The 23,128-nt window shown below is 40.6% G+C and overlaps 1 protein-coding gene across 11 annotated transcripts in view; it reads right to left on the bottom strand.

The window, feature by feature from the left end:
• Window positions 1-23,128, bottom strand: part of Reps2 (RALBP1 associated Eps domain containing 2) — a 235,645-nt gene that overhangs the window by 104,007 nt on the left and 108,510 nt on the right. For all 11 annotated transcript variants that reach the window (XM_052720260.1, XM_052720122.1, XM_052720587.1 and 8 more), the window contains 4 exons: window positions 14,373-14,511; window positions 10,722-10,785; window positions 7,826-7,968; window positions 4,799-4,893 (listed from right to left, as the gene is read on the bottom strand). In XM_052720260.1, the coding sequence (XP_052576220.1) occupies window positions 4,799-4,893; window positions 7,826-7,968; window positions 10,722-10,785; window positions 14,373-14,511 (441 nt within the window). The remainder of the gene's footprint in view (window positions 1-4,798; window positions 4,894-7,825; window positions 7,969-10,721; window positions 10,786-14,372; window positions 14,512-23,128) is intronic.

Raw genomic sequence — 23,128 nt, 5'->3', positions numbered from 1 at the left:
TGTTTTGCCTGTAAGCATGTCTGTGTATAGGTGTTTTACCTCCATGCATATCTGTGCACCATGTGTGTGCCTGGTGCCTACAAAGGCCAGAAGAGGGTCTGTAGCTCCCTTGGACTCGAGTTACAGACAGCTTCAAGCTGCCATGTGGGTGCTGGGAATCAAACCCAGGTCCTCTGGAAGAACAACCAGTGCTCTTAAGCACTGAGCCATCTCTCCAGCTCCATAACCCATGATTATTGATGAGAGTCAAAACAAAGTTACAGCCCTGCTGTCTTTGGAAAAGTGTATTATTCAGACAATTTATTGTTATCTGAAGCTTCAATCAGCTATAGGTTTATTTATAACACAAACACCTATATTGGAGTTGTTGCCCACAGGGCTGGCACCAAACTCTATTAACATTCCATGTGTTTGAGAAAGATTAAAAGACTCTCAGACAGAACAATGAGTAATAGTTTAGAAGAACATCAAACATTTCATCACTAGCCATTAAAATATGATGTAAACTTTTTTATTGATTTTATTGCTGTATACTAATTCTACAAAGTCTTGGGTTTCATTATTTCCACACATGCACGATAATGTGCTTTGAACTTACTCACCCTCTTCATTACCCTTTCTTATACTCTCTCCTCCTTCACCCCTTTCCCCTTCCACATTCCCAATAGTCTTCCTTTTATGTGCATGGCTCTATCTTCCCTCCCTAAATATCACATTTTACAAAAAACATGTGATATTTGTTTTGTGAAGACTGATTTCATTTAACATTATGATCCTGCAGTGGCACAATTTCATTCGTTTATTCTTTTGGGGATGGTGAGTGGAGTATCTCACTATGTCACTTTGACTGGCCTGGGACTCCCTAGATCTGGCTAGCGAGGAACTCACAAAGATCCTTCTGCCTCTGCCTGAGTGCTGAGATTAAAGGCATGCACCACTACACCCAGATTTTGTTCAACTTTATGATGAATTAAAAACACTTCATTGTATTTATGTCACATTTTCTTTATCCATTCATGGGCATCTATGCTAATTCTGTAACTTAGCTACTGTGAGTAGTACTGTGATAAACATGTTTTCAAGAATCTCCACAGTCAGCTGACTTTGATCCTTTTGAATGTTTATCCTTTGATCCTTTTGAGTGCCATAAATGTATCACATGGTAGCTCTATTTTTCAGGTTTTGAGAAACCAGTATACTGATTTTCATAGTGGCTGGAGTCATTTACATTCCCACCAACCTAATTTGGGGTTCCTTTTTCCCTAGCTCCTCGACATCATGTGTTATTTGTTTTCTCGATGACAGCCATTCTGACCGTGGTGAGATAGAATATCAATGCAATGCTTTTTGCTTGGCTTGGTTTGTGACAGGGTTTTATGCAGCCCAGCCTGGCCACAGACTCACCATGTAGCAGATGCAGGTCTTGAAGTCCTGGTCATACTGCCTCTACCTCTAGCATGTATGTGCTACCATGTGCATATACCATTCAGTTTATGCATGCTGAGGATCAAACTCAGGACCTTGTGCATGCCAGGAAAACACTCTACCAACTCAGGTACATCCCATACTTCAATATAGTTTTGATTTGTATTTCCTTTAATGGATACAGAGGTTGACATGTTTTTATGTAGTAGTCATCAATACGTCATATTCAATTCAGTCCCCATAAAAATTCCAATGATATTCTTCACAAAAGCAGAAGAAAATCCTAAAATTCACATGGAAGTATGTAAGAGTCCTCAATTAGCCAAAAAGCTATCCTAAGCAGAAAGATTTATACAAGAGGCACAACAAAAGCTTAGAGCCAGCCGGGTGGTGGTGGTGCATGCCTTTAATTCCAGCACTCGAGAGGCAGAGGCAGGCAGATCTCTGTGAGTTCAAGGTCAGCCTGGTCTACAAAGCAAGATCCAGGACAGCCACCAAAACAACACAAAGAAACCCTGTCTCAAAAAAACAAAACAAAAACCAAACAGACAAACAAACAAAGCGTAGAGCCGTAGTATAAAGCAGCATGGTGCTGACACAAAGGCAGACATGCCGAGCAGTGAACTGAATAGAGCATCCAGACACAAAGCCAGACAGTTACAACTACCTACTCTTTGGCAAAGGTGTCAAAAACATATTGGATAAAAGTTAGCATCTTCAATAAATGGTACTGGAAAAACTGGGTATCCACATAAAGAAAAATGAAACTAGATCCCCATCTCTCACCTGTCCAAAATCAATTCAAAATGGATCAAGGACCTTAATGTAAGGTTTGAAACTGCTAGAGAAAAACATACAATAACACAGGAACTAATCCCAAGAGCTGACACATGGGGACTGGAATAGAGCTCAGTGGTAGAGTGCTTGCCTAGCATGGACAGGGCCCTGAGTTCAATATCCAGCATTACGAAAAAAGAATTGACAAGTGGAACTATGTGAAATTAAAAAGCTTCTATACAACAAAGGAGAATTAGCAAAATGAAGAGACAGCCAACAGATTGGGAAAAAATATTTGCCAACTATATATCAGACAAGGACCTAATATCTAAAATCTATTTAAATTTTTTCAAAAATTAAACATCAAAAAAATAATCAAAAAGTGGACTAATGAGCTGAACAGACCTCAAAAGAAGAAACACAAAGTTGGGTGTGGTGGGAAGTGGAGGTAGGAAGATCAATAGTTCAATGTTATCCTTAGCTACATCATAACACTTTCCGTAGTGTTATATTAGCCAAAAAGCTATCCTAAGCAGAAAGATTTATACAAGAGGCACAACAAAAGCTTAGAGCCAGCCGGGTGGTGGTGGTGCATGCCTTTAATCCCAGCACTCGAGAGGCAGAGGCCTCTCGAGTTTAAGGCCAATGCATGGCACATTAAACTTTGCATTTAAAAAAAAAGTACAAATGGCCAATAAATGTTTGGGAGAGTGTTCAATCTCCTTAGCCACGAGAGAAATGCAAATTAAAATTGCTTTGGGATTCTATGTCAGAATGACTATCTTCAAGGAAAACAGATGACAAAAAAAAATTCTGGCAAGAAAGAACATGAGGAAGAAGTTCCCTTATACAAGGCTGATAAGAATGTAAACCTATGTAACCACTACGGAAAGCAGTGTGGGGGTTTCCCTACGTACCACTCCTGGGCATATATCCAAACATTCCCAGCCATGTTTATTGATGGAATAGCAAGGGCATGGAATCAGCCCAGATATCCACCAATAATTGGATGAATAATGAAATTATTCATATACATGCACATATACACAATGAAGTTCCAAGTCATAAGAAAGTGAAATCCTGGCAACTTTCAGGAAAATAGATGCAACTGGAGATCATTATATTAAGTGAAGAGGCATTTATGTATGAAAATATGATGAATCCCATTATTGTGTATGGTGTAGCCATTGATAAGGTACTCATGAGCCTGTAAATAACTCCTTACCCATGCTTGTGTAAGCAACCCTAATTAAGCTTATTGGATCACCAAGACAAGATATGGAAATAGAAAAGGGACCAGCTGGGAAGACTGGAAGACAGAAATCAGCAAGAGAGGGTAATGGTGGTGAATATGATCAAAATACATCATATAATATACAAAATATGCATAATGAAACCTATTATGTATAATTACTATATGGTAATAAAAATGTTTAAGAAAAAATAGGCCGGGCGGTGGTGGCGCATGCCTTTAATCCCAGCACTTGGGAGGTAGAGGCAGGCGGATCTCTGTGAGTTCGAGGCCAGCCTGGGCTACAGAGTGAGTTCCAAGACAGGCTCCAAAGCTACACAGAGAAACCCTGTCTCGAAAAACAAAAAGAAAGAAAGAAAGAAAGAAAGAAAGAAAGAAAGAAAGAAAGAAAGAAAGAAAGAAAGAAAGAAAGAAAGAAAAAGAAAAGAAAAAATAAAAATTTTAAAGTGAAAAAATTGCCATCATATTAATCATAACAGTGATAATGATAATGATTGTGGTGATAACAATGACAATAACCATACCAATTCATATATATTAGACCAAAGCTAAAGATCACTGAGTACAGGGATAAGCCTTCTAGTAATGGTCCAATATCATGGGAATTTGCCAGATTTCTTTGGGAGAATCATCCTCATTTAGTTTAAAGCTTTAAAACCCTGAGGTATCTTTAAATGTGATTTAGGGCCCCTTACATTGTTCTCAAACCTCTTTTCAAATTTTTTAGGTTCATTATACCTTGCTAATGCCCATCAATTAAAACTCCAACTTAAATTATTTACTCAAGGCTAGAGAACTGGCTCAGAGGTTAAGAGCACTGTCTGTTCTTCCAGAGGACCTAGGTTCAATTACCAGCACCCACATGGCAGCTTGAAGCTGTCTGTAACTCGAGTCCAAGGGAGCTACAGACCCTCTTCTGGCCTTTGTAGGCAGCAGGCACGCACATGGTGCACAGATATGCATGGAGGTAAAACACCTATACACACAAAAATAAATAAATTTTTAAAATTATTTACTAAGGACTTAAAGCCTACTTAAACAACTTGCCTAGCATTATCTGCCTTTGTTTGGCTATACATAATTTCACATCCAGAAGGTCAAGAGATAATGATATTATTTCACACACTCTACTTTTATGAAGAAAAAAGAATTATACACATTATTCAGTGTGTATATTTGAAAGGCCAATCCTCAAATGAAGCATGAAAGGAAACGCTATAAAAGCTCATTTTCCAGCATTTGTGAAGACATAAACTATGATTTACTTCTACATACATCCTGATTAACATAGGAAGGTTTTTGGTTTTGTTTTGTTTTGCAGGGGAGGGTGTTTCTGGTTTTTACCTCCATCCGATTCAAGTCACAGGGTTGTTGGTTTGCTGGCATTGACTCAGAATAAGAATCAAATATTGCACACTCCCACTTGGATTTCGGGAAAGCTAGTAAGGAAGAAAAAAGAATATGTAAGAATATTTACTAGTACTCGGGAGGCAGAGCCAGGCGGATCTCTGTGAGTTCGAGGCCAGCCTGGTCTCCAAAGGAAAGGTGCAAAGCTACACAGAGAAACCCTGTCTCGAAAAACCAAAAAAAAAAAAAAAAAAAAAGAATATTTACTAGAGCCATAGTGGAATTTCTTAGCTGTTAAATATAACAACAAAGTCAGTTCGCTCGTATGCACTACCCACATCACTAGTTGTGGTGAGAGCATTTGAAGGTCCTTACAAACACAATCTAGTATTGCCATTCCCATTTCATACATGCAGAAACTGAGGAACAGGGAAGGTAAACAACTTACTCAAGGGCATACAGCCAGTTAGTGACCGGCAGAGACCAGAACACTGGGCAGTCCAGCTGAAGAGTTCTTGCTCTTGGCAATGAATGTTTATAACATGGTAGCGATTTGCCATGTTGGCTATCATGATATGTTAAGTTTTAATCATACGAAACACAATTTTTAAATGCAGTAATCATAAAGATGGTTTGAGTACTATGAACATTAACTAGAAAATACTTCCTTTTCAAATTTCTAAAAATGAGCAAGATACTAAAATAATATATACCAAACATAATTTCACGAAATATTTATGTCTTTGGTTCGTAGGAATAACAAAAATGAAAGCATACATTCTTACTGACTAATAATAAATAAAATAGTATTACAGGTCTCTTGCACTGTACAAGAGCAAAAGGAGCTGTTAGTCAGGAAGCTAAGTAATTTGGCATGAGGAAGAAAGCATGCTATTTGACAAGCTAATTACCTAACACCAGGTTACTGCTTAGGAGCAGATTCTGCTTCACTACTCTGTCATGAAGTAATTAAGAATGAAATACCACAAGGACTTTTAGAAGTTGCTAATATTACAAAGAGGAAAAGCAGACTGGGGTAGATAATAAATAAAAGCTATAAATCAAATCTGTCAAAACACAGTTAGAATTCAATTTTTAATGAAATGCTTTTTAAAACTGGACTGAATGTAAAAAACTTGACTGGTGTCTTTTTTGAAGGTGGGGGTAGTTTCAAGACAGGATTTCTCTGTATAGCTCTCTGGCTGTCCTTTAACTTGCTCTGTAAACCAAGCTGGCCTCGAACTCACAGAGATCTGCCTGCCTCTGCCTCCAAGTGCTGAGATTAATGGTGTGTGCCACCACTGCCCAGCTCAGTTCTATATATTTTTATTTAATTTTGATTATTTGAGTCTAATTTTGTAGCTTTGGATAGCCTTGAATGCACTTTTTATAATAGGCTGGCCTTGAACTCACAGAGATCCGCCTGCCTCTGCCTCCAAGTGCTGAGATTAATGGTGTGTGCCACCACTGCCCAGCTCAGTTCTATATATTTTTATTTAATTTTGATTATTTGAGTCTAATTTTGTAGCTTTGGATAGCCTTGAATGCACTTTTTATAATAGGCTGGCCTTGAACTCACAGAGATCCACCTGCCTCTGCCTCCAGAGTGCTGGGATTAAAGGCGTGCGCCACCGCTACCTGGCAATTGGAGTTGGTTTTTAGCCCTTACTCATCTTCCCATCACTGCTGTGCACTGAAGTGCTGGCTCAGGTACCACTACCATGTGGGGGCCAGTAGAAGACAGTCCTGTGCAGGAAGTTAACACTTTTGAAAGACTCCAAATGACAACAATGAACAGCTAACTCTCTCCACCCTATCTTCTATGTCTCTGTGTCCACTGTCACCTCCCCAGGCTGAGTCCTCCTCTGCTCTTGACTAGTCTTGCTCTGTGGTAGGCAACCCATAGAATCATTGCAGACAAGGAATCGAATTTTGTCACTTCCTGCCTAACACAGGCCAATGCTATTGCTCATGATATGTTTTCTGCTTTTCTCTTCAGCCTCCTCCTGGCCTCATCTTTGTTCTATACACTCCAAGCACTGTGGCTTGAAGTTTCCATCCCTTGGGTATTCCAAACCCCTTCTCAACACCTCTCAGCCTACCTGCTGCCCGTCTCTTCCCAGACCACGGAGAAAATACAGCTCCTCTCACATAGTAAAGACTTAAAATATTTTAACAAAAATTTTCTCCAGGAATCCACCCAGTCACCCAGATATAGAAGTGTCAAAAGGGGCTCATGGACAGTACACCAAACAATGATATGTAACCTTACAATTCTGTCCTCTAATTTGGAGAAAGGGATTAGCTCTATGCTTATAAGTAAAATGGCATCTGAATTTCCTATCTCCTTATTAAATTCCTATCACCTTATTTAAAAAACAACCCTATAGTTCTGAATTACCTTACTCAAGACCACTTAGAGATACTAGGATATGTCTCAAGATGCCAAGCTTGTAATTAGAGCTATAAGATGTACTTTCCAGCGACAGTGGGATTCAGTATTTGCTGTCCATAACTGTCATGAAAAGAGAAGCGATATTGCTTCTAAACCACCCAGAAGGCACCAGAAAAAGAAGAACAGATGTCATACTTCCCTAGACCATCCCTATACCTCATGTTCTAACATGTGAAAGTCTGACACACGTTAAAGAAAGTATCTTCAGAGCCGGGCAGCCGTGGCACAAGCCTTTAATCCCAGCATTCGGGAAGCAGAGCCAGGCAGATCTCTGAGTTCGAGGCCAGCCTGGTCTACAGAGTGAGTTCCAGGATAGACTTCAAAACTACATGGAGAAACTCTGTCTCGAAAAAAGAAAAGAAAAGAAAAGAAGAGAAAAGAAGAGAAGAGAAAAGAAAAGAAAAGAAAAGAAAAGAAAAGAAAAGAAAAGAAAAGAAAAGAAAAGAAAAGAAAGTATCTTCAGATAGCAAGGACTCCCTGATGTCCAGATATCATTTTAAGAAATAAGAGTTTGTTATTAGGCCTCCACGAAAAACAGCTAAGGTTCATGGCCTATGATGAGGCCTTACCTGCTTGCAAGTACTCTGGCTGCAGAGTAGGAGGCAGGCCCTCTGGCAGTGGGTAGCCGTTCTTCCGTGCTACAATGAGATGAAATGCAGCACAAAACTCAGGCAAGGTCAGGGCTCCGTCACAGTCAGCATCACTGAGTTCCCTAAAGATAAGAGACGTCATGAGTACCTGTCATGCAGCATCAGCCTCAAGCATGCACACACAGCTCCCAGATTCCTGCCCATGGCCTGTGGTATCCTCCGAGTTTCCTAGGCAAACCAATGTGAAATCCCGAGGGCCACTCAGAGGAAGAAAACAAGCTGATCTTTGGCAGTATCATCAGTGGCACTTTGTAAATGAAAATGGAAATTCTTCAGGCTCTCTGATGGGTCTGCTTTTCAACACTGAGACAAGGCATAGGAAACTGCAGGGAGGAAACAAAGTGATGCCTGGGGTTCTGCAGCTCTCGGACAGTTAGTCGATAAGGACAGGCTGCACAGGGTGAAGAGTGCGGGACTTAAGGCTGGAAAAGAGCCAAGGAAGTAGAGACTCCGCCACGAAGGGAGTTCATTCAGAGCGTGGACATAGGCACTTCCTTTTTCCAGTTTTAAGGTTTTCCCTTAATGTTTTCAAACAGTGTACATGTTGGCAGCAAGTTAGTCTCTGCATGAGAATAGAGAGCTGGGCATGATGGTACACACCTGTAAGCCCAGCACTTGGGAAGCAAAGGCAGAAGGATCAGGAGTTCAAGACTAGCCTTGGCTACATAGTAATTTCAAAGCCAGCCTGAAGTCCACGGAACCCTGTTTGAATACAGAGAGAAGAGACAGGCTGGGGCAAGGGAAGAAGAAAGAGGAAGGAGATGGAAGAGAGGGACAGAGAAAGCAAGAGAGCAAGAAGGATGAGAGCGAAGAGGGGACAGAGAAAGCAAGAGAGCAAGAGAGAGAGTGTGTATAGAAATACAAATAGGTTCAAGAAATACTGGTTGCATCATATTTTATTCTAAAAGTACCCACTAGAAAAGGCTGGAACTGGAAAAGACGAACACGAAGAAGAAGAGGAATCTTGAAAAGACTTGTCTTCACTTCAGTCACCGTCTCTCACTAAAAGACCCAGACTTCTTCACTGAGCACAAAAGAAACCTATTTGCCAAAAGAACTAAGACCCCTTAAGCACCAACGTCTCTGTGGTGTACAGACACAAGCATACTTCTATTAGGACAAGTATAGAGATAAGACTCGTGTAAAACTGTACTAAAGAGATGCTGCTATTGGAAAAATATAAAAAAAAACATTTCTAAGGGAAGGTCTGTAACTTTGCTTTGGACCATTCACATCCTCTTATTCCCCATGAGACTCTTGCTCTAATTCAAAATGCACCAGCCCTGAAACAGCTGCTCCCCGGGGTGAGGCGTCTGGGAACTGCTTCAGATGCTGGATGGAGAGTATGCCATTTAGCCTTCCTACATTTATCTCAACAAAAAGACAGGAAGCCTCACAGGGTAATGTTAAGCCTGGGAGTTCTGCCAAAACCGACTATATTCTTTTTTAAATGGTCATTTTTTTCTACCCTTAAAATCTAACATAAGGCTTGTTGCAAAAAAAAAGGAAAAAAAAACTCAGACTATATGTATATGGCTGAAGAACCTAAATCCAGCTCAAAATCCTAGCTATGCTGGCATGCACGGTATGATTGGAATAGTTTTTCAATAAGATTACACAATACATAGTGTGCAATTCTAAATTCTATCATAATTTTGTAATGCCTCATGAAAAAGCTTTACATAAATATTCCAATGTTTTAATATATATTTATAACAGCATGATCCACAAAGGCAGGAGTTTATGGTCCTGCGCACTTTCATAGATGCAAAGAGAACCATCTGGCCCATTGCAGCACAGCCCTCCTGGAGCTACAACTGTGGCAGGCCTCAGCAGCAAGGCAGAGCCGACACTGCAGCTGCACATGCTGAATTAGGCCCCAGCTGTGAAACACCTGCCAGATTTACAAAGCTCACAGGCATCTAGAATAGACAAATTTAACTTCGTTCCAAAATGTTCTTGGACCTTCTGTTCACCCTACCTTATAAAATATTATGAAGAATGGTTTTTCAAGGTCCCCTGGCTCCTTGCCTCACACTAAGTAAAAAAAAATTATAAAAATAAAATATATGACATAGTGTCTCACATGTGCACAACTGCCTAGACTGAAATCAGGATGAGAAAAGAGTAACAAGTAGGAAATTACTTTTACACACACACACACACACACACACACACACACACACACACACACACACACACGTCTCTGTGTGTATGCCATATGAGTACAGTGTCCTAGGAGGCCAGAAGAGAGTGTTGAATGCCCTGGAGCTGGAGTTACAGCAGTCCAGAGTACCATGAGAACCAAAATCTGCTCCTCTAGAAGAAGAGTCATTTCCCCAGCCTGAGGAAATTACTTTTAAACTAGTAGCTAATACTTAGGGTTCATAGTACACACCTGATACTGTTCATTGTGTTTTTCATATGATTTTATTTAATCTTCATAGCAACAAAACCCTGAGTTCTATTCACTCTCAATATTTTTTAAAATCATTCAAAAAATAAACTTTTCAGGGCTGGGAGTGTGGCTCAGCAGTGGAACACTTACCTGACATGTGTGATGCCCTGGGTTCAAACCTTACCACCACCAAAAAAAAAAAAAACATTAAAAAACAAAACTTACTTGAGAGGCTGAGGCATAGCACTTGCTGCAAGTCTGAGGCCAGCCTGGGCTACACAGTGAGTTACAGGTCAGCCTGGGCTACCGAGTGAAACTTTGTCTCAAAGCAAACAAAAATCACATCTTAAACAACTAAGATTTTCAAAAGTGCTAAAAGAAGAACATATGATACCACTTGGCAGTAATGGTACTCACCAGATATAAGAGAGTTCTGGGATGGAGAGCTTTGATTTGGTGAAGAAGTTCTTGGCCACAGACCCTGTCAAAAGCCATTATTTAAACAAGCCATTAGTTCCTTGTCTGCAGCAGATTTGATGTGCAAGCCAATCAGCACTTTTTCATTCAGCACTCTCTCTAAACAACCACAAATACATGCATTCTACAAGCAACAACAAGTCACAGGACTTTAGCAAGAGCAGCATGGGGCTTGCCTAGCCAAAGACTGTTCTGTGTTGTTGCAAACATGAGAAAAATATAAATAAAAGGAATATAACATATGTAAAAAGAAGCAATGACAATGCTCATGATAAATACTAACCATATAAATTCCTGCTTTGCTTCTACCAAAACTGCACATTTTTTTTTTTTTTTTTTGGTTTTTCGAGACAGGCTTTCTCTGTGTAGCTTTGCGCCTCTCCTGGAACTCACTTGGTAGCCCAGGCTGGCCTCGAACTCACAGAGATCCGCCTGGCTCTGCCTCCCGAGTGCTGGGATTAAAGGCGTGCGCCACCACCGCCCGGCTACAACTGCACATTTTTACTAAGAATTCCTAAGAATACTTTCAAAATTACTTAAGTAAGAAATATGTTGAGTTTTATATTTAAAGAATAGAAAAGCAATGCAGAGCATGGCAAAATGACGAGCAAAAAGAAAAAAAAAATGGTATCATTAATACCACCAGAAACAAGAGAGACATCTTGAGAAATCTTTTTGATGAGATTTACGACCTCTTGAGGGTGCTTTGAAGAATCCATCCAGGACTCTTGGCATTGTAAATTTGCCTATGTCAGTTAAATTTGAGCTATCATCCCATTGTCCTGGCTGTACTTGAAATGTTAGCCTTCACTGAGCTCTTTCATGCTTCCAGCTCTCAGCAGCTTCACAACTCAAAAGCCTCATTTCTAATACAAGAGAGCATTAAAGCACCAAGTTGTTCTAAGCTAAGGTAAAAGTCTCAAGAGCAATTACAAGTTTTCTAATTGGCCTTAAACAATAGGAAGAGGTGGGAATGCAGTTGGTGGCAGAGTACTTGACTGCCATATGCAAAGCTCTGGAATCCATGCCCCAGCACTACAAAAACAAACAAAAAGCAGGCCAGGCATGGCCTGCACACCTTTAATCCCAGCACTCAGTAGACAGAGGCAGGCAGGTCTCTGTGAGTTCGAGGCCAGCCTGGTCTACAGAGCGAGTTCCAGAACAGCAAGGGTTACACAGTAAGACACTGTCTCAAAAATAAACAAAATAAAATAAATTTTAAAAAGGATTATAATAGATCCTAAAGCAATACTTATTTTCTTCTGATAAATTATGAAGGATCAAAAGCAAAGTATTAATAAACCAATGAACCTTCTCTCCAAAAGCACCCTGTCAATAATGCTAACACATGACTCTTGGCTACCAATGCAACCAACAACCTTGTGCCACTTGACAGACAGAACTTGTCAGCCTATTTACCAACTATTCTTTATTAACCAAGACATAAAGACATTCTCCTCTCCTCCAAGTCTTTTTCTGCTGGACCCTCTCTCTTCAAAGCACAGTAGATCCCACCCACTAGCTAGTGCTGGCTTTCACATAGGAGACTTGTACCATAGAGTCTCGGAAACATTAGGTGGAAGGCACTGGGAAGCTGACAGCTATCAAATTCAGCTATGTTCCAGATGCCACCAGCTAAAGAAGGGAGCTAAGGAGAAAGCCTGAGTGCTCTCTCCTTTGAGTACACCAAGTGAGACATACTCATGTACTTTCACCCCACCTCCACCATCAAGTTACCAGAAAAAGAGACTCCATTTATATAAAAAACCCAGAATATACAAATCTAGAGAGAAAAAAAAGGACGTCAATAGTGTCCTAGGACCAGGAGGTGGAGGAGGCAGGAGTAGGGAGTGACTGCTACAAAGTGGGTGGATTATAGAGGGGTGATAGAAAGGTTCTAAATTCAGGTTATGAATCTAGTCCAAGAATGAACAAAAACCACTGAACTGCACAGTTTAAACGGTAAGTTTTATGGTATATGAATTATAACTCAATTAAGATGTTTATTTTTAAAGCCATTGACTGTCATTTATGAACCCCTTCATTGTGATCAAACTAAACATTTTAAAGGAACTTAGGGGGTTGGGGATTTAGCTCAGTGGTAGAGCACTTGCCTAGCAAGCGCAAGGCCCTGGGTTCAGTCCTCAGCTCCGAAAAAAAATAATAAATAAATAAATAGAGGAACTTAGAAGACAATCAGAAAAATTTGAACAATGAAGTCTTGATTGTATTAAAGAATCTGTTATTTTTTCTCACATATAACAATGAGTTCTGTTATTTTTATACGAGACCCAAAGATATATCCTGTAATATTTTTCAAATCAAATGTTCTGGCAATTATATTGCAAAATCATCTTGGCTGAGAAGGAACAAAGATTGCTGACACTTGTCCATGGGGATTCATTATACTGGCAAGTCAAGTTGTATCTATGCTTGAAATTTTGCAAAAATAAAAAGGTTGAAAGAAAATAAAAAACACTTCTAACAACTACTTATTCATACTTGGCTAAATATCTGCATATATTGTAAAAAGGCTTAGTTGAGCAAGAGGTAAGGTTACCCCATTGTCAATACATATTATCTAGATTTCTGCTTGTCTTTTCTAAATCATGACAGTAAAATTCATTCATTATTTCTATACTGTTCTACCTTCCATAAAACCATTACCACCAATCACCAAAATGATGTTTGCCTTTGCATATACAAGACTATATCAATTATATACCTTATTCAGAGAAAATTAGTCTTAATCCATGCTTCACTGCTAGTTTAGAATGATCAAAAGCACACTGCTATTCTTTAAAATTGAAGTGTAAGATGAAAGTTTTATAAAGTTTTCTTCCAGACTCCACTATTTCGCTGCTTGTTTAGCCTGGTAAAATGTAGGCACATGGGAATTAAATCAATCCCTAGGCGGTGGTGGCTCATGCCTTTAATCCCAGCACTCGGGAGGCAGAGGCAGGCGGATCTCTGTGAGTTCGAGGCCAGCCTGGTCTACAAAGTGAGTTCCAGGAAAGGAGCAAAGCTACACAGAGAAACCCTGTCTCGAAAAAAAAAAATCAATCCCTCTCAGCTTGAATTTTACATGAGGGTACAACAGGAATGCAGGTATCTGAAGATAATCCAGAAGAACTGACATTGAGAAAAAACTGGCCAGTTTTCCTCTCACATCCTAATTTCAAAAACCAGGGAAGAAAGACTTGCGCCAAAGAAATGAGCATGACCCGAAACTTCTAGGAGCATAAAACACAAGGAGCCCTGAGCTGGAGGGCCATCTTTGTCTTTGCTCTAATACAATGAATAAGCAATTGAAGGCGTCCCTTGGCACTATCATCTACTATTCCAAGTGGTTTGGCTGAAAAGGCGCAGGGTCTGGACCAAGTTCCCCCAAATTCCCATTTAAGCCCTCTGCAATGGCAGTATAATTCTCCCAGGATCATTAGCATTTCTTTTCTGCATGACTTACATTTGATAAGAAATTCCACCTTAGAGAAATATAAATTGGAATCAGAGAAGGCTGTGATATTCATTTTGTAACAACTGGTTCTCGAGATGTTCCCCACTATTCACATGGGCACCATGTTCTCTCACCTGAAATGAAGGAACTCGGGTCTGGCTGGAGGGACCGAAACTGATTGACATAGTACTCCCGCTGTTCTTCTGTTATCCTCCAGGGCTCATCTGGGTAATTACTGTTGTTATCCTGCAGTTCTCTCTCCACTGAAAAGGACTTTAAAAACAGTGCTCACAGAACCTTCCTTTCATGAGATGACGTATAAGAGTTAAATAGCAATGAAAGTTATTTTATATTTCTCTTCACTTTTCCTCAAGGGAATAAACATAACTGCCTCATAATAAGAATTGAACCAAAACATAAACTAGGACATAAAGTAGATATCAGGCTTTATGCTCTCTCGTATCTTCAAAGTTAACATGACTAAACATGAAATACTGAACAGTTAAAGAATGATGAAATTTTTCCAATGTGTTAAAAGACGGGTTTTTTAAAGACAGTCATTCTTATCTTCAGCTAGTCATCATATTTTGATCCTTTTAGATTAGCTAAGTAGATAACAAAATAATATGCTTTTTCACAAGTATGTGTGGTGGCACATGTATGTGGCAGCCCAAAGCTGATCATGTGTCTTCCTCAATTGGTTACCACCTCATGTATTGAGACAGGGTCTCTCAACTGATCCTTGAGCTCTCTGCTACGGCTAGGCTAGCTAGCCAGCTTGATTCAGGTCTCCACATTCCAAGCACTAGAACTGCAGGCAAGCTACCATGCCCAGCAGACATTAAATGGGTTCTGGGGATCTGAACTCTGGTCCTCGTGTTTGCATAGCAAGTGCTTTACCTACTGAGCATCTCCCTAGCTTCAGAGTCTCTTCTGCGCTGCACAGGACATACAGCTGCAACTATTACCACATAATCTTTTGGGGTTTTTTTCTTTTCTTCTTTCTTTCTTTTTTTTTTTTTTTTTTGAGACTGGATCTCATACTGTAACCCATGATTGCCTAGAACTTAATATGTAGCCAAAGTTGGCGCTGGATTTACTGTAATCCTGCCTCATACTCCTGGGTGCTGGGGTTAAAGGCATGAGCTATAATAAGGGGGTTAATCTTTTCTTTATTCCTGTTGCATTTACATTATATAAATCCAGGAGTCAAAATTTCCAAGTCAACCCTATGTCTCTGGGTCCTATTTGAGTGGCAAGTCAGTATCACTGAATCTGTCCTTCACATGTATGAGTTGGGAATATTTACTAAATACAAAGCGCGTAGTGAGAACTATCATGGTATTGCCATCAGCAGGGTAACAAGAGAGTGCATCAAACCTGCCGCTAGAGGGCAGGCATGCCAAATTTGAAGATTTCAGAGCTCAGAAGTCCAGAGACCCAATACAGAAGAAAACAAAAGCTATACTAGGCTTTGGGGACAGAAGCAAAATGGAAGTGCAGAGAGAAACATCTGGGGCTTTGCTCCATCCCTCCCATCTACAGCAAGAACACATATTTTTACCAATAGCCACATCCATGGAACCAAGACATGGCCACAGGGAAGGCAAAAGGAAACTAGGGGAAATAGAGGTTCTCACTGCACAGACAGCTCCATGCTCATTGCCAAACTGCTGCATCGCCTGGTACTAAACGGAAGCTCCTGCTCCCCTGGAGTGTGTTCCTTCTCTCCTGAGAATGAAGCCACCCTAGCTAATTGCTGCTCATGTTAGCCATGGTTGCTCTTTCTCCAGTCTCAAAAGCAGCTACTTTATTTCCTATCTGGGTAATGTTAGGAGCTTTTTTTTTTTTTTGGTTTTTTGAGACAGAGTTTCTCTGTGTAGGCAGGAAAAGGTGTTTGATCCCTCAACGTAAAAGTCTACAAACAGTCAGCATGATGGTAATCCTTCTGCTAAGGTAAAGCACTTATCCATCATGTATGTGACCCTTGAATCAATCTCCAGGCCAAAAAACAAGCCTATGAGATCATCTGTTGCTTATCAAAATAGTCCACCTCTTCTACCCAGCCCTCGGGACTCTTAAAATCCAAGCTACTCTTTGCTCACTTGGCAGGTTTCCAACTGCCCATGGGCTCACATGTCTGATGGACCAAACTTAACTCTTCTTCCCAGGAAGCTCTTCCTCTGGTGCCAAATCCTCCCTTTTCGCACAGCCTTCTGCTCCAAAGGACCATCTCTATATCTCTACCATGCCCACACCCATAACACAGGTCATTTCTTGCCCCAACACAGTCTATTACAAAGATAAGGTCAGCAGCCATGTGTGGATGAATGACCTGACTCATACCTGGTATCATGTGGCTAAGTTGGAATAACAGTGGGTGGGCACACAACACATTGGCCTCTGAGATGCTTTGGCATAGAAAGTTCTTTTCTTGAAAGAACAACTTTTGTAAGATGTTCATTCTTAAAGATATAAATAACAAATATACAGACCAACAAGCAGAGAAAGCAAAACCTGGACATACACATAGCCAGGCCATGATCCACAGCGAGGGCCAGGTGCAATTTAAAGCTATGAAAAAGTCATAAGAATCTTGAGATTGGGACAGAAGTGATAGAGAGAAAGGAGTGAGTGCACGCCTATAATCTCTGCAAACCAGGAGGCTGACTCAGGGGATCATGAGTCCAAGGCCAAGCTTGGCTGCAGAGAGAATTCAAGTTCTACATGGTAATATTGTATCTCAAAAAATAAGAGTAAAAGATAAAAGAGTAACGAGGTTGTTAGGAGCTGAAAGACAAGTGAGCCAAGCAGTGGGACAAAAAAGGGTCTAAAGGACCCGTAATGGAAGAAGGAGTATGAAAAGCAAGGAGGAGAAGCTGTGTCTGCAAAGGCTAACTGATTAGAAGTGCAGGACTGTGGAGAGACTGGAATGGTGCAGGTCCAGAGGCTAGTTACCTTATCTTGGGCTAAGTTCGAGCCCTCCAGAACAGCCATCCCTTGCTCACCAGCTTTGTGACAGAACTGACATCTCGTGACTAATAGTTAAAACCCTTTTGGAATCTATTAGCAGACCACTAGCTTCTACCAATCCAAAAGCTAAGACTGTCAACAGATAGCATCTTGAGCCTATAGAAAAGCTTCCTCCATCTTGCTGAAACTGCCTCTAGGATATACCCTCTAATGGATTTTAAACTTGTCACTTTATTTATGACTTTCTTTGTTCTGTAAAACTATAAAAACACCATGAAATTGTTTCACTGTTAGAACATGGAATTTGGGGTAACATAAATCTGTACTCCATATTCCCAGGCCATGACCATTCAAAATGGCTACAGAATAAATAAAAACAACCTGGCAAGGTGCTTCCGCAAGTAAGAGCTGACAGCAAGTAAGGCTGACAACCTCAGTTTGGTCGCCAGAGCCCAAATGGTAGAAGGACAGGACTGGTGACCAGAAGTTGTCCTCTGACTCCACACACGTGCCCTCACACATACACACATACTTAAATAAACATTAAAAAGGAACTCTAGGGCTGTCAAGATGGCTTGGTGTGGTAAAGGTGCATGCTGTCATGCCTGACAACCAGAGTTTGATCCTCAGGAGCAACATGGTAAAAGAAAGGAAGCAGGGCCGGGCGGTGGTGGCGCACGCCTTTAATCCCAGCACTCAGGAGGCAGAGCCAGGCGGATCTCTGTGAGTTCGAGGCCAGCCTGGGCTACCAAGTGAGTTCCAGGAGAGGCGCAAAGCTACACAGAGAAACCCTGTCTCGAAAAACCAAAAAAAAAAAAAAAAAAAAAGAAAGGAAGCAAACTAACGGTTTCAAGTTGTCCTCCGACCTCTACATATGCACTGTGACATGGAGACACACACACACACACACACACACACACACACACACACACACACACACACACACACACTTAAATTTAACAATTCTTAAAGAAAAAAACACTGGGCCACTCTACTCCCAATTTCTCTTTTTTTCTTCCCATGAGAACCCAAACCCCTCATTTCTAAGAAAGCATAAGGTGGCAAGGAACATTCTTAGTTCCTAGAACCCAAAAGGTCTTACAACAAAGGGAGGGCATCTGAACACTGTGGTCCTTCAGTCACCTGTGCCCCTCATGAAATCTCAACCATATGGTGGTACAAAGAAGACCTGAACACTGACAACACCATTTGGCATGCCAGTGTGAACTCGGGAGATCTCATAAGCCCTCACCCCTAGATAAAGAGCTATAGATAATGAATGACTGCGAAGAGAGGTAGAATCCGTGTTCCCCAGGGAGAAGCTCCCTCATTGGCTATCCAGCCCAAATGGGCATCCACAAAAACACACATATTAGAGCAACACTAAATGAATTAAACAGGTTATACTTATACACAGAAATGATTTATATATATATATATATATATATATATATATACACTGAAATGATTTTTATATATATATACACACACACACATATACGTGTGTGTGTGTGTGTGTGTGTGTGTGTGTGTGTGTGTAACAATAGCAATTAAAGAAAAAGAGGCTGAATTTGAGAGAGAGTGGGGGGACATGGGAAGAGATGGAGGGAGGAGGGAAGAAATGACATAAATACAGTACTCCTATGAAATTCTCAAAAAAATAAAAATTACACTAAAATGAACTGGGTTTTAGGGAGTGTGAGGGAACTGCAGGAAGAAATGGGAGGTAGCTGTGATCATTTTGTTGTATACATGTATGAAATCCTCAAAAACAAAGAAAAGTTTAAAATAAAAAAGGAAAATCTCTGAGTCTGTTTGATCTTTTAAAGTTTGAGCTCTACAAGTATGAGCTCTGTCTTTCTGTTCTTCACTTGCAGTCTAATCTTTGTGGGAGTTTATGTGTCCTGTATCTACTGAGTTACTTCAAGAACAGATAGATACTGGCATATGGAGGAAGAAATGACTCCCCACACTTCATGAAGATAAAAATAGTCCCCAAAACTGACCCATTAGAAGAAGCAAAATAAGTTAAACTTCATTGCACAAACAGTGACGTGTTCATTCTCACATCAACAGACACTATTGAATACCAACAAACCCAGACCTTGACTGCTAGAAACATACTGATAGACAAACAAATTCTCTTTCTCAGAAAGCTTAGTGCCCAGTAAGAAAGAAAGGCACACAGGCAATCTCAAAACAGTAAGGGAAGTGTTTTAATAATATGAGGTAGCCTGGTCTTTCCTACTCAAACTCTGGTCCCCACACATATCAGCATGAGTAGGGGACTTGTTAGAAATGCAAGTTCTAAGTTCTAACCACAATCTCCTAATGAACCAGACAGTCTGTGAATAGGACTCAGGACTAGATTTAACCCTTTGATGATTCAAAATGACTTCAAGTATAAGAGGCAAAGCTACAGTACATTCAGGGCAAGGCAAGCAAAGAGAGTGGCATTCACAAAGACATCAAAACAGAGAAAGTGGCCATATCCTAGAAGCAGCTCCATTTTGAGTGACATAAATACTTCTAGTTCAACAGAGACATGGGTGGAGTTGCCTCAATATGGTCCACATAGAAAGCAGAGCTCATAGTTAACAGACTTAGAGTGTATCTAGAAGATAGTAGGGAGCCACAGATAATATTCAACAGGACAATGAGATAATCAGATTCAAGCATAAAAGGATCCTTTCATTGAAAATGACTCAGGGGAGCTGGGCGGTGGTGGCACATACCTTTAATCTCAGCATTTGGGAGGCAGATGCAGGCGGATCTCTGTGAATTAGAGACCAGCCTGGTCTACAGAGCGAGTTCCAGGACAGCCAGGGCTATACAGTGAAACTCTGTCTCAGGAAAAAAAAGAAAGGGAGGGAGGGAGGGAGGGAGGGAGGGAGGGAGGAAGGAAGGAAGGAAGGAAAAGAAAATGACTCAGAGAAGACTGAAGACAGGAAGAACATTTACAACCATTTAAGCAACTGAAGCCAGAGACAAATGTCATTTACAGGTAAGGAGGGCTAGGAGAGAAATGGAGGAGAACAAAGCCCACACAGCCATCAGCACAGAAGGCCCACTCCAGAACTGAAATGGCAAATCAGTGCCTCTTTATCAGTGACTAAGGGACATCTCACTGCAGGACTCTGGCACACAGAACCATCACCTCTGAGGTAAGCCCAATCAGTCACAGCAATCAACAGAGTATTATGAATAAAGAGCTGGAAAGTCCGTCACTTAAAAGGAAACAGCAAAGGCTGAGAGCACTGAGGAGTGGGAGTGAATGTTCTGTGGAGACTCAGCCACCCAAGCAGAAACCAGAACCAGGAAAGGCTCTGCCTTCAAACATATCCTGACAAGCCTGCCTACTTCAACCCTAGCTCTATTGGTTTTATTAGCTGGGCAGAGATATTTGCTACTTGACGCCAATTTTGAGCTCTGCCAGTATTTTTAAGAAAAAATACCTCTGAGTAGCCAAGTGTGGTGGTACACGTCTATAATCCCAGCACTCCGGAGGTAGATGCAAAGAAGACCAGGAGTTTAAAGCAAGCCTTGGCTACAGAGTTTGAGGTCAGACTGAGCTACATGAGACCCTGTCTAAAAAGAAAAACAAAAAAGAACATGAGGAGAAAGAATTCTTCCACATCTGTCTACATAATCTACAAACATATGGCTCATTATACAGTTTCTCTAGACACAGGAGAATTAGATTTGCTTGTATTTAAAATATTCAACTCCTTGATTCTGTTTCAAATGAAATGCAAATATTTGATGCTGCAAGTTATTATCTCTAGGGAAAATGTGCTGTTTGTAATGAAAGAGACATCAAAAGACTCATTAACAAGTAATACTAGTAATAAAATCCCCAAAGGTGAAGTTCACCCTCAAAGTACCTTAAAAATCACACAAAGGTGAATAATACGAATTACAAGGAAGTACTGTCCAACAGAATGTCTAAAGGGTATGTATACTCTTTCATCCATAGAACAGTTCTGCTTAGACAACAAGACTACCCTGAAGGCTCCTATAAATGCTGCTGCCTTAGAGTTCAGCCATCTCACCCATGAAAGTAGAATGATTTTAGACTAAAGTCCTTTTCAAGTTTTAGCAAAAACAATACAAAAACTACTTTTAGCCATAGTTTTCCAAAGTAATTTAGGGCTCTAATTTCACCATCTCAGGTCAATGTTAAACTGTAGAAATCTCTCTGAGCCTAATGTGCCGCACACAGTTGCTAGCTCTAAAGATAATCTAAATTTTCACAGCAATGACTAGTCTGGAAAGATATGCCCACTGGTGTAATAGAGGCAAGAATGTTATAGGAGTAGCCAACCACTTTCTGGTTGGATTTAAAGGCTACTCCATAAGACAGAGCTCATGCATGGTACAGTTAACTGGGCCAAAAACCCATGGCTAGCTAGGTCATATTCCCTAGGAGAGAACCTAAAACTATTACTATTATTATTATGCTAAATGAATACAGTAGTAAACTACCCCCTGTTGTTGTTTGTATTTTGGTTCTTTGGGGGGCCCGCCATGCAGCTCCCAAATAAATCACACACAGAGGCTTATTCTTACTTATGAATGCCCAGCCTTAGCTTGACTTGTTTCTTGCCAGCTTTCCTTACCTTAAATTATCCCGTCTCCCTTTTGCCTCTGGGCTTTTCCTGTTCTCTTGCTTCTGTTAATCTTACTCCGTGGCTTGTGGTGTAGCTAAATGGCTGGCCCCTGGAGTCCTCCTCCTTCTCTGGCTGCTAGATCCTCTCCTCCCAGATTTCTCCTTCTATGTATTCTCTCTGCCTGCCAGCCCCGCCTATCCTTTCTCCTGCCTTGCTATTGGCAGTTTAGTTCTTTATTAGACCATCAGGTGTTTTAGACAGGCACAGTTATATAGCTTCAGAGTTAAACAAATGCAGCATAAACAAAAGTAACACACCTTAAAATAATATTCTACTACAACCCCCTAGATTAGTCTATCTCTAAACTTTCATCAAGAGAAGCTTCTTGCTGCAGTAGACAGTGATTAGTACAGAGGCTCACAATGGACAATGTATGAAAAATAGACTACGGAGTGCTCAGCTCTAGACGGCTAACTACAGCACGCCCCCTGTTCCCAAGGCTCAAAGACCATCATGGAAGAGAGTAGTAGAAAGAATGTAAGAGCCAAAGGCAGTAACTATCTGAAATGAAATTATGTTTGAAATGGCATGACAGTGTCATTGCACACATGAAATCATGGCAACTGTGACCACATGAAGACCTACACAAAACTGAGCCAGCTACAATCCCAGCATATTCGGGGGAGGGGCTCATGAAACCCCACCTCTAGCTGAGGAGCTATTGGCAAGTGATGGCTGCTGTGGGAGGGAGAGTCGGTTTTCTTGGATACCCATGCTTCAGCAGACTGTCCTTCACCCATGCATATATGTGAATTCAATGGAATTTTTAAGAGTATATGGAGCTGGTAAGAAATAGTGGTAGGGACATAGGGAGAAGTTGGAGGGGAAGGAAAGGGGATGATTTTATCAAAATACATTATATGCATATTAAATTCTCAGACAAAAGAAAGCTATCCCCACGAACATAAATGAATGTTTGGTAACATGCATTCACTACTCTACTAAATGACAGGTACTATAAGTATCTAATATACCTATTTTCATCCTTATAATAACTTTACAAAGTAGGTCCCATTGTTTCCCATTGGCAAAACAAGAAACTGATGATTAGGTAATGTAAGTAATATACCAAGACCACATGCCTAGAAAGTAAAAGAGGCAGAACATGAATTTTTTTTGTCATTAAGCTCTATGGTTATCTCTTTCTACCCATCCATCCATTCTGTAATAAAGAATTGTTTCATTTTCAGAAAGGACCTAATGGCAATACCTAAATCAATTTTGTAGGTCAAGGATCTTCTCTTGAG

The sequence above is a fragment of the Peromyscus californicus genome, unplaced genomic scaffold (assembly GCF_007827085.1).
Source record: "Peromyscus californicus insignis strain IS unplaced genomic scaffold, ASM782708v3 Scaffold_10__1_contigs__length_136768540, whole genome shotgun sequence".
NCBI classification, from domain to species: Eukaryota; Metazoa; Chordata; class Mammalia; order Rodentia; family Cricetidae; genus Peromyscus; species Peromyscus californicus.
This window is presented reverse-complemented; position numbering and strand designations above follow the sequence as displayed.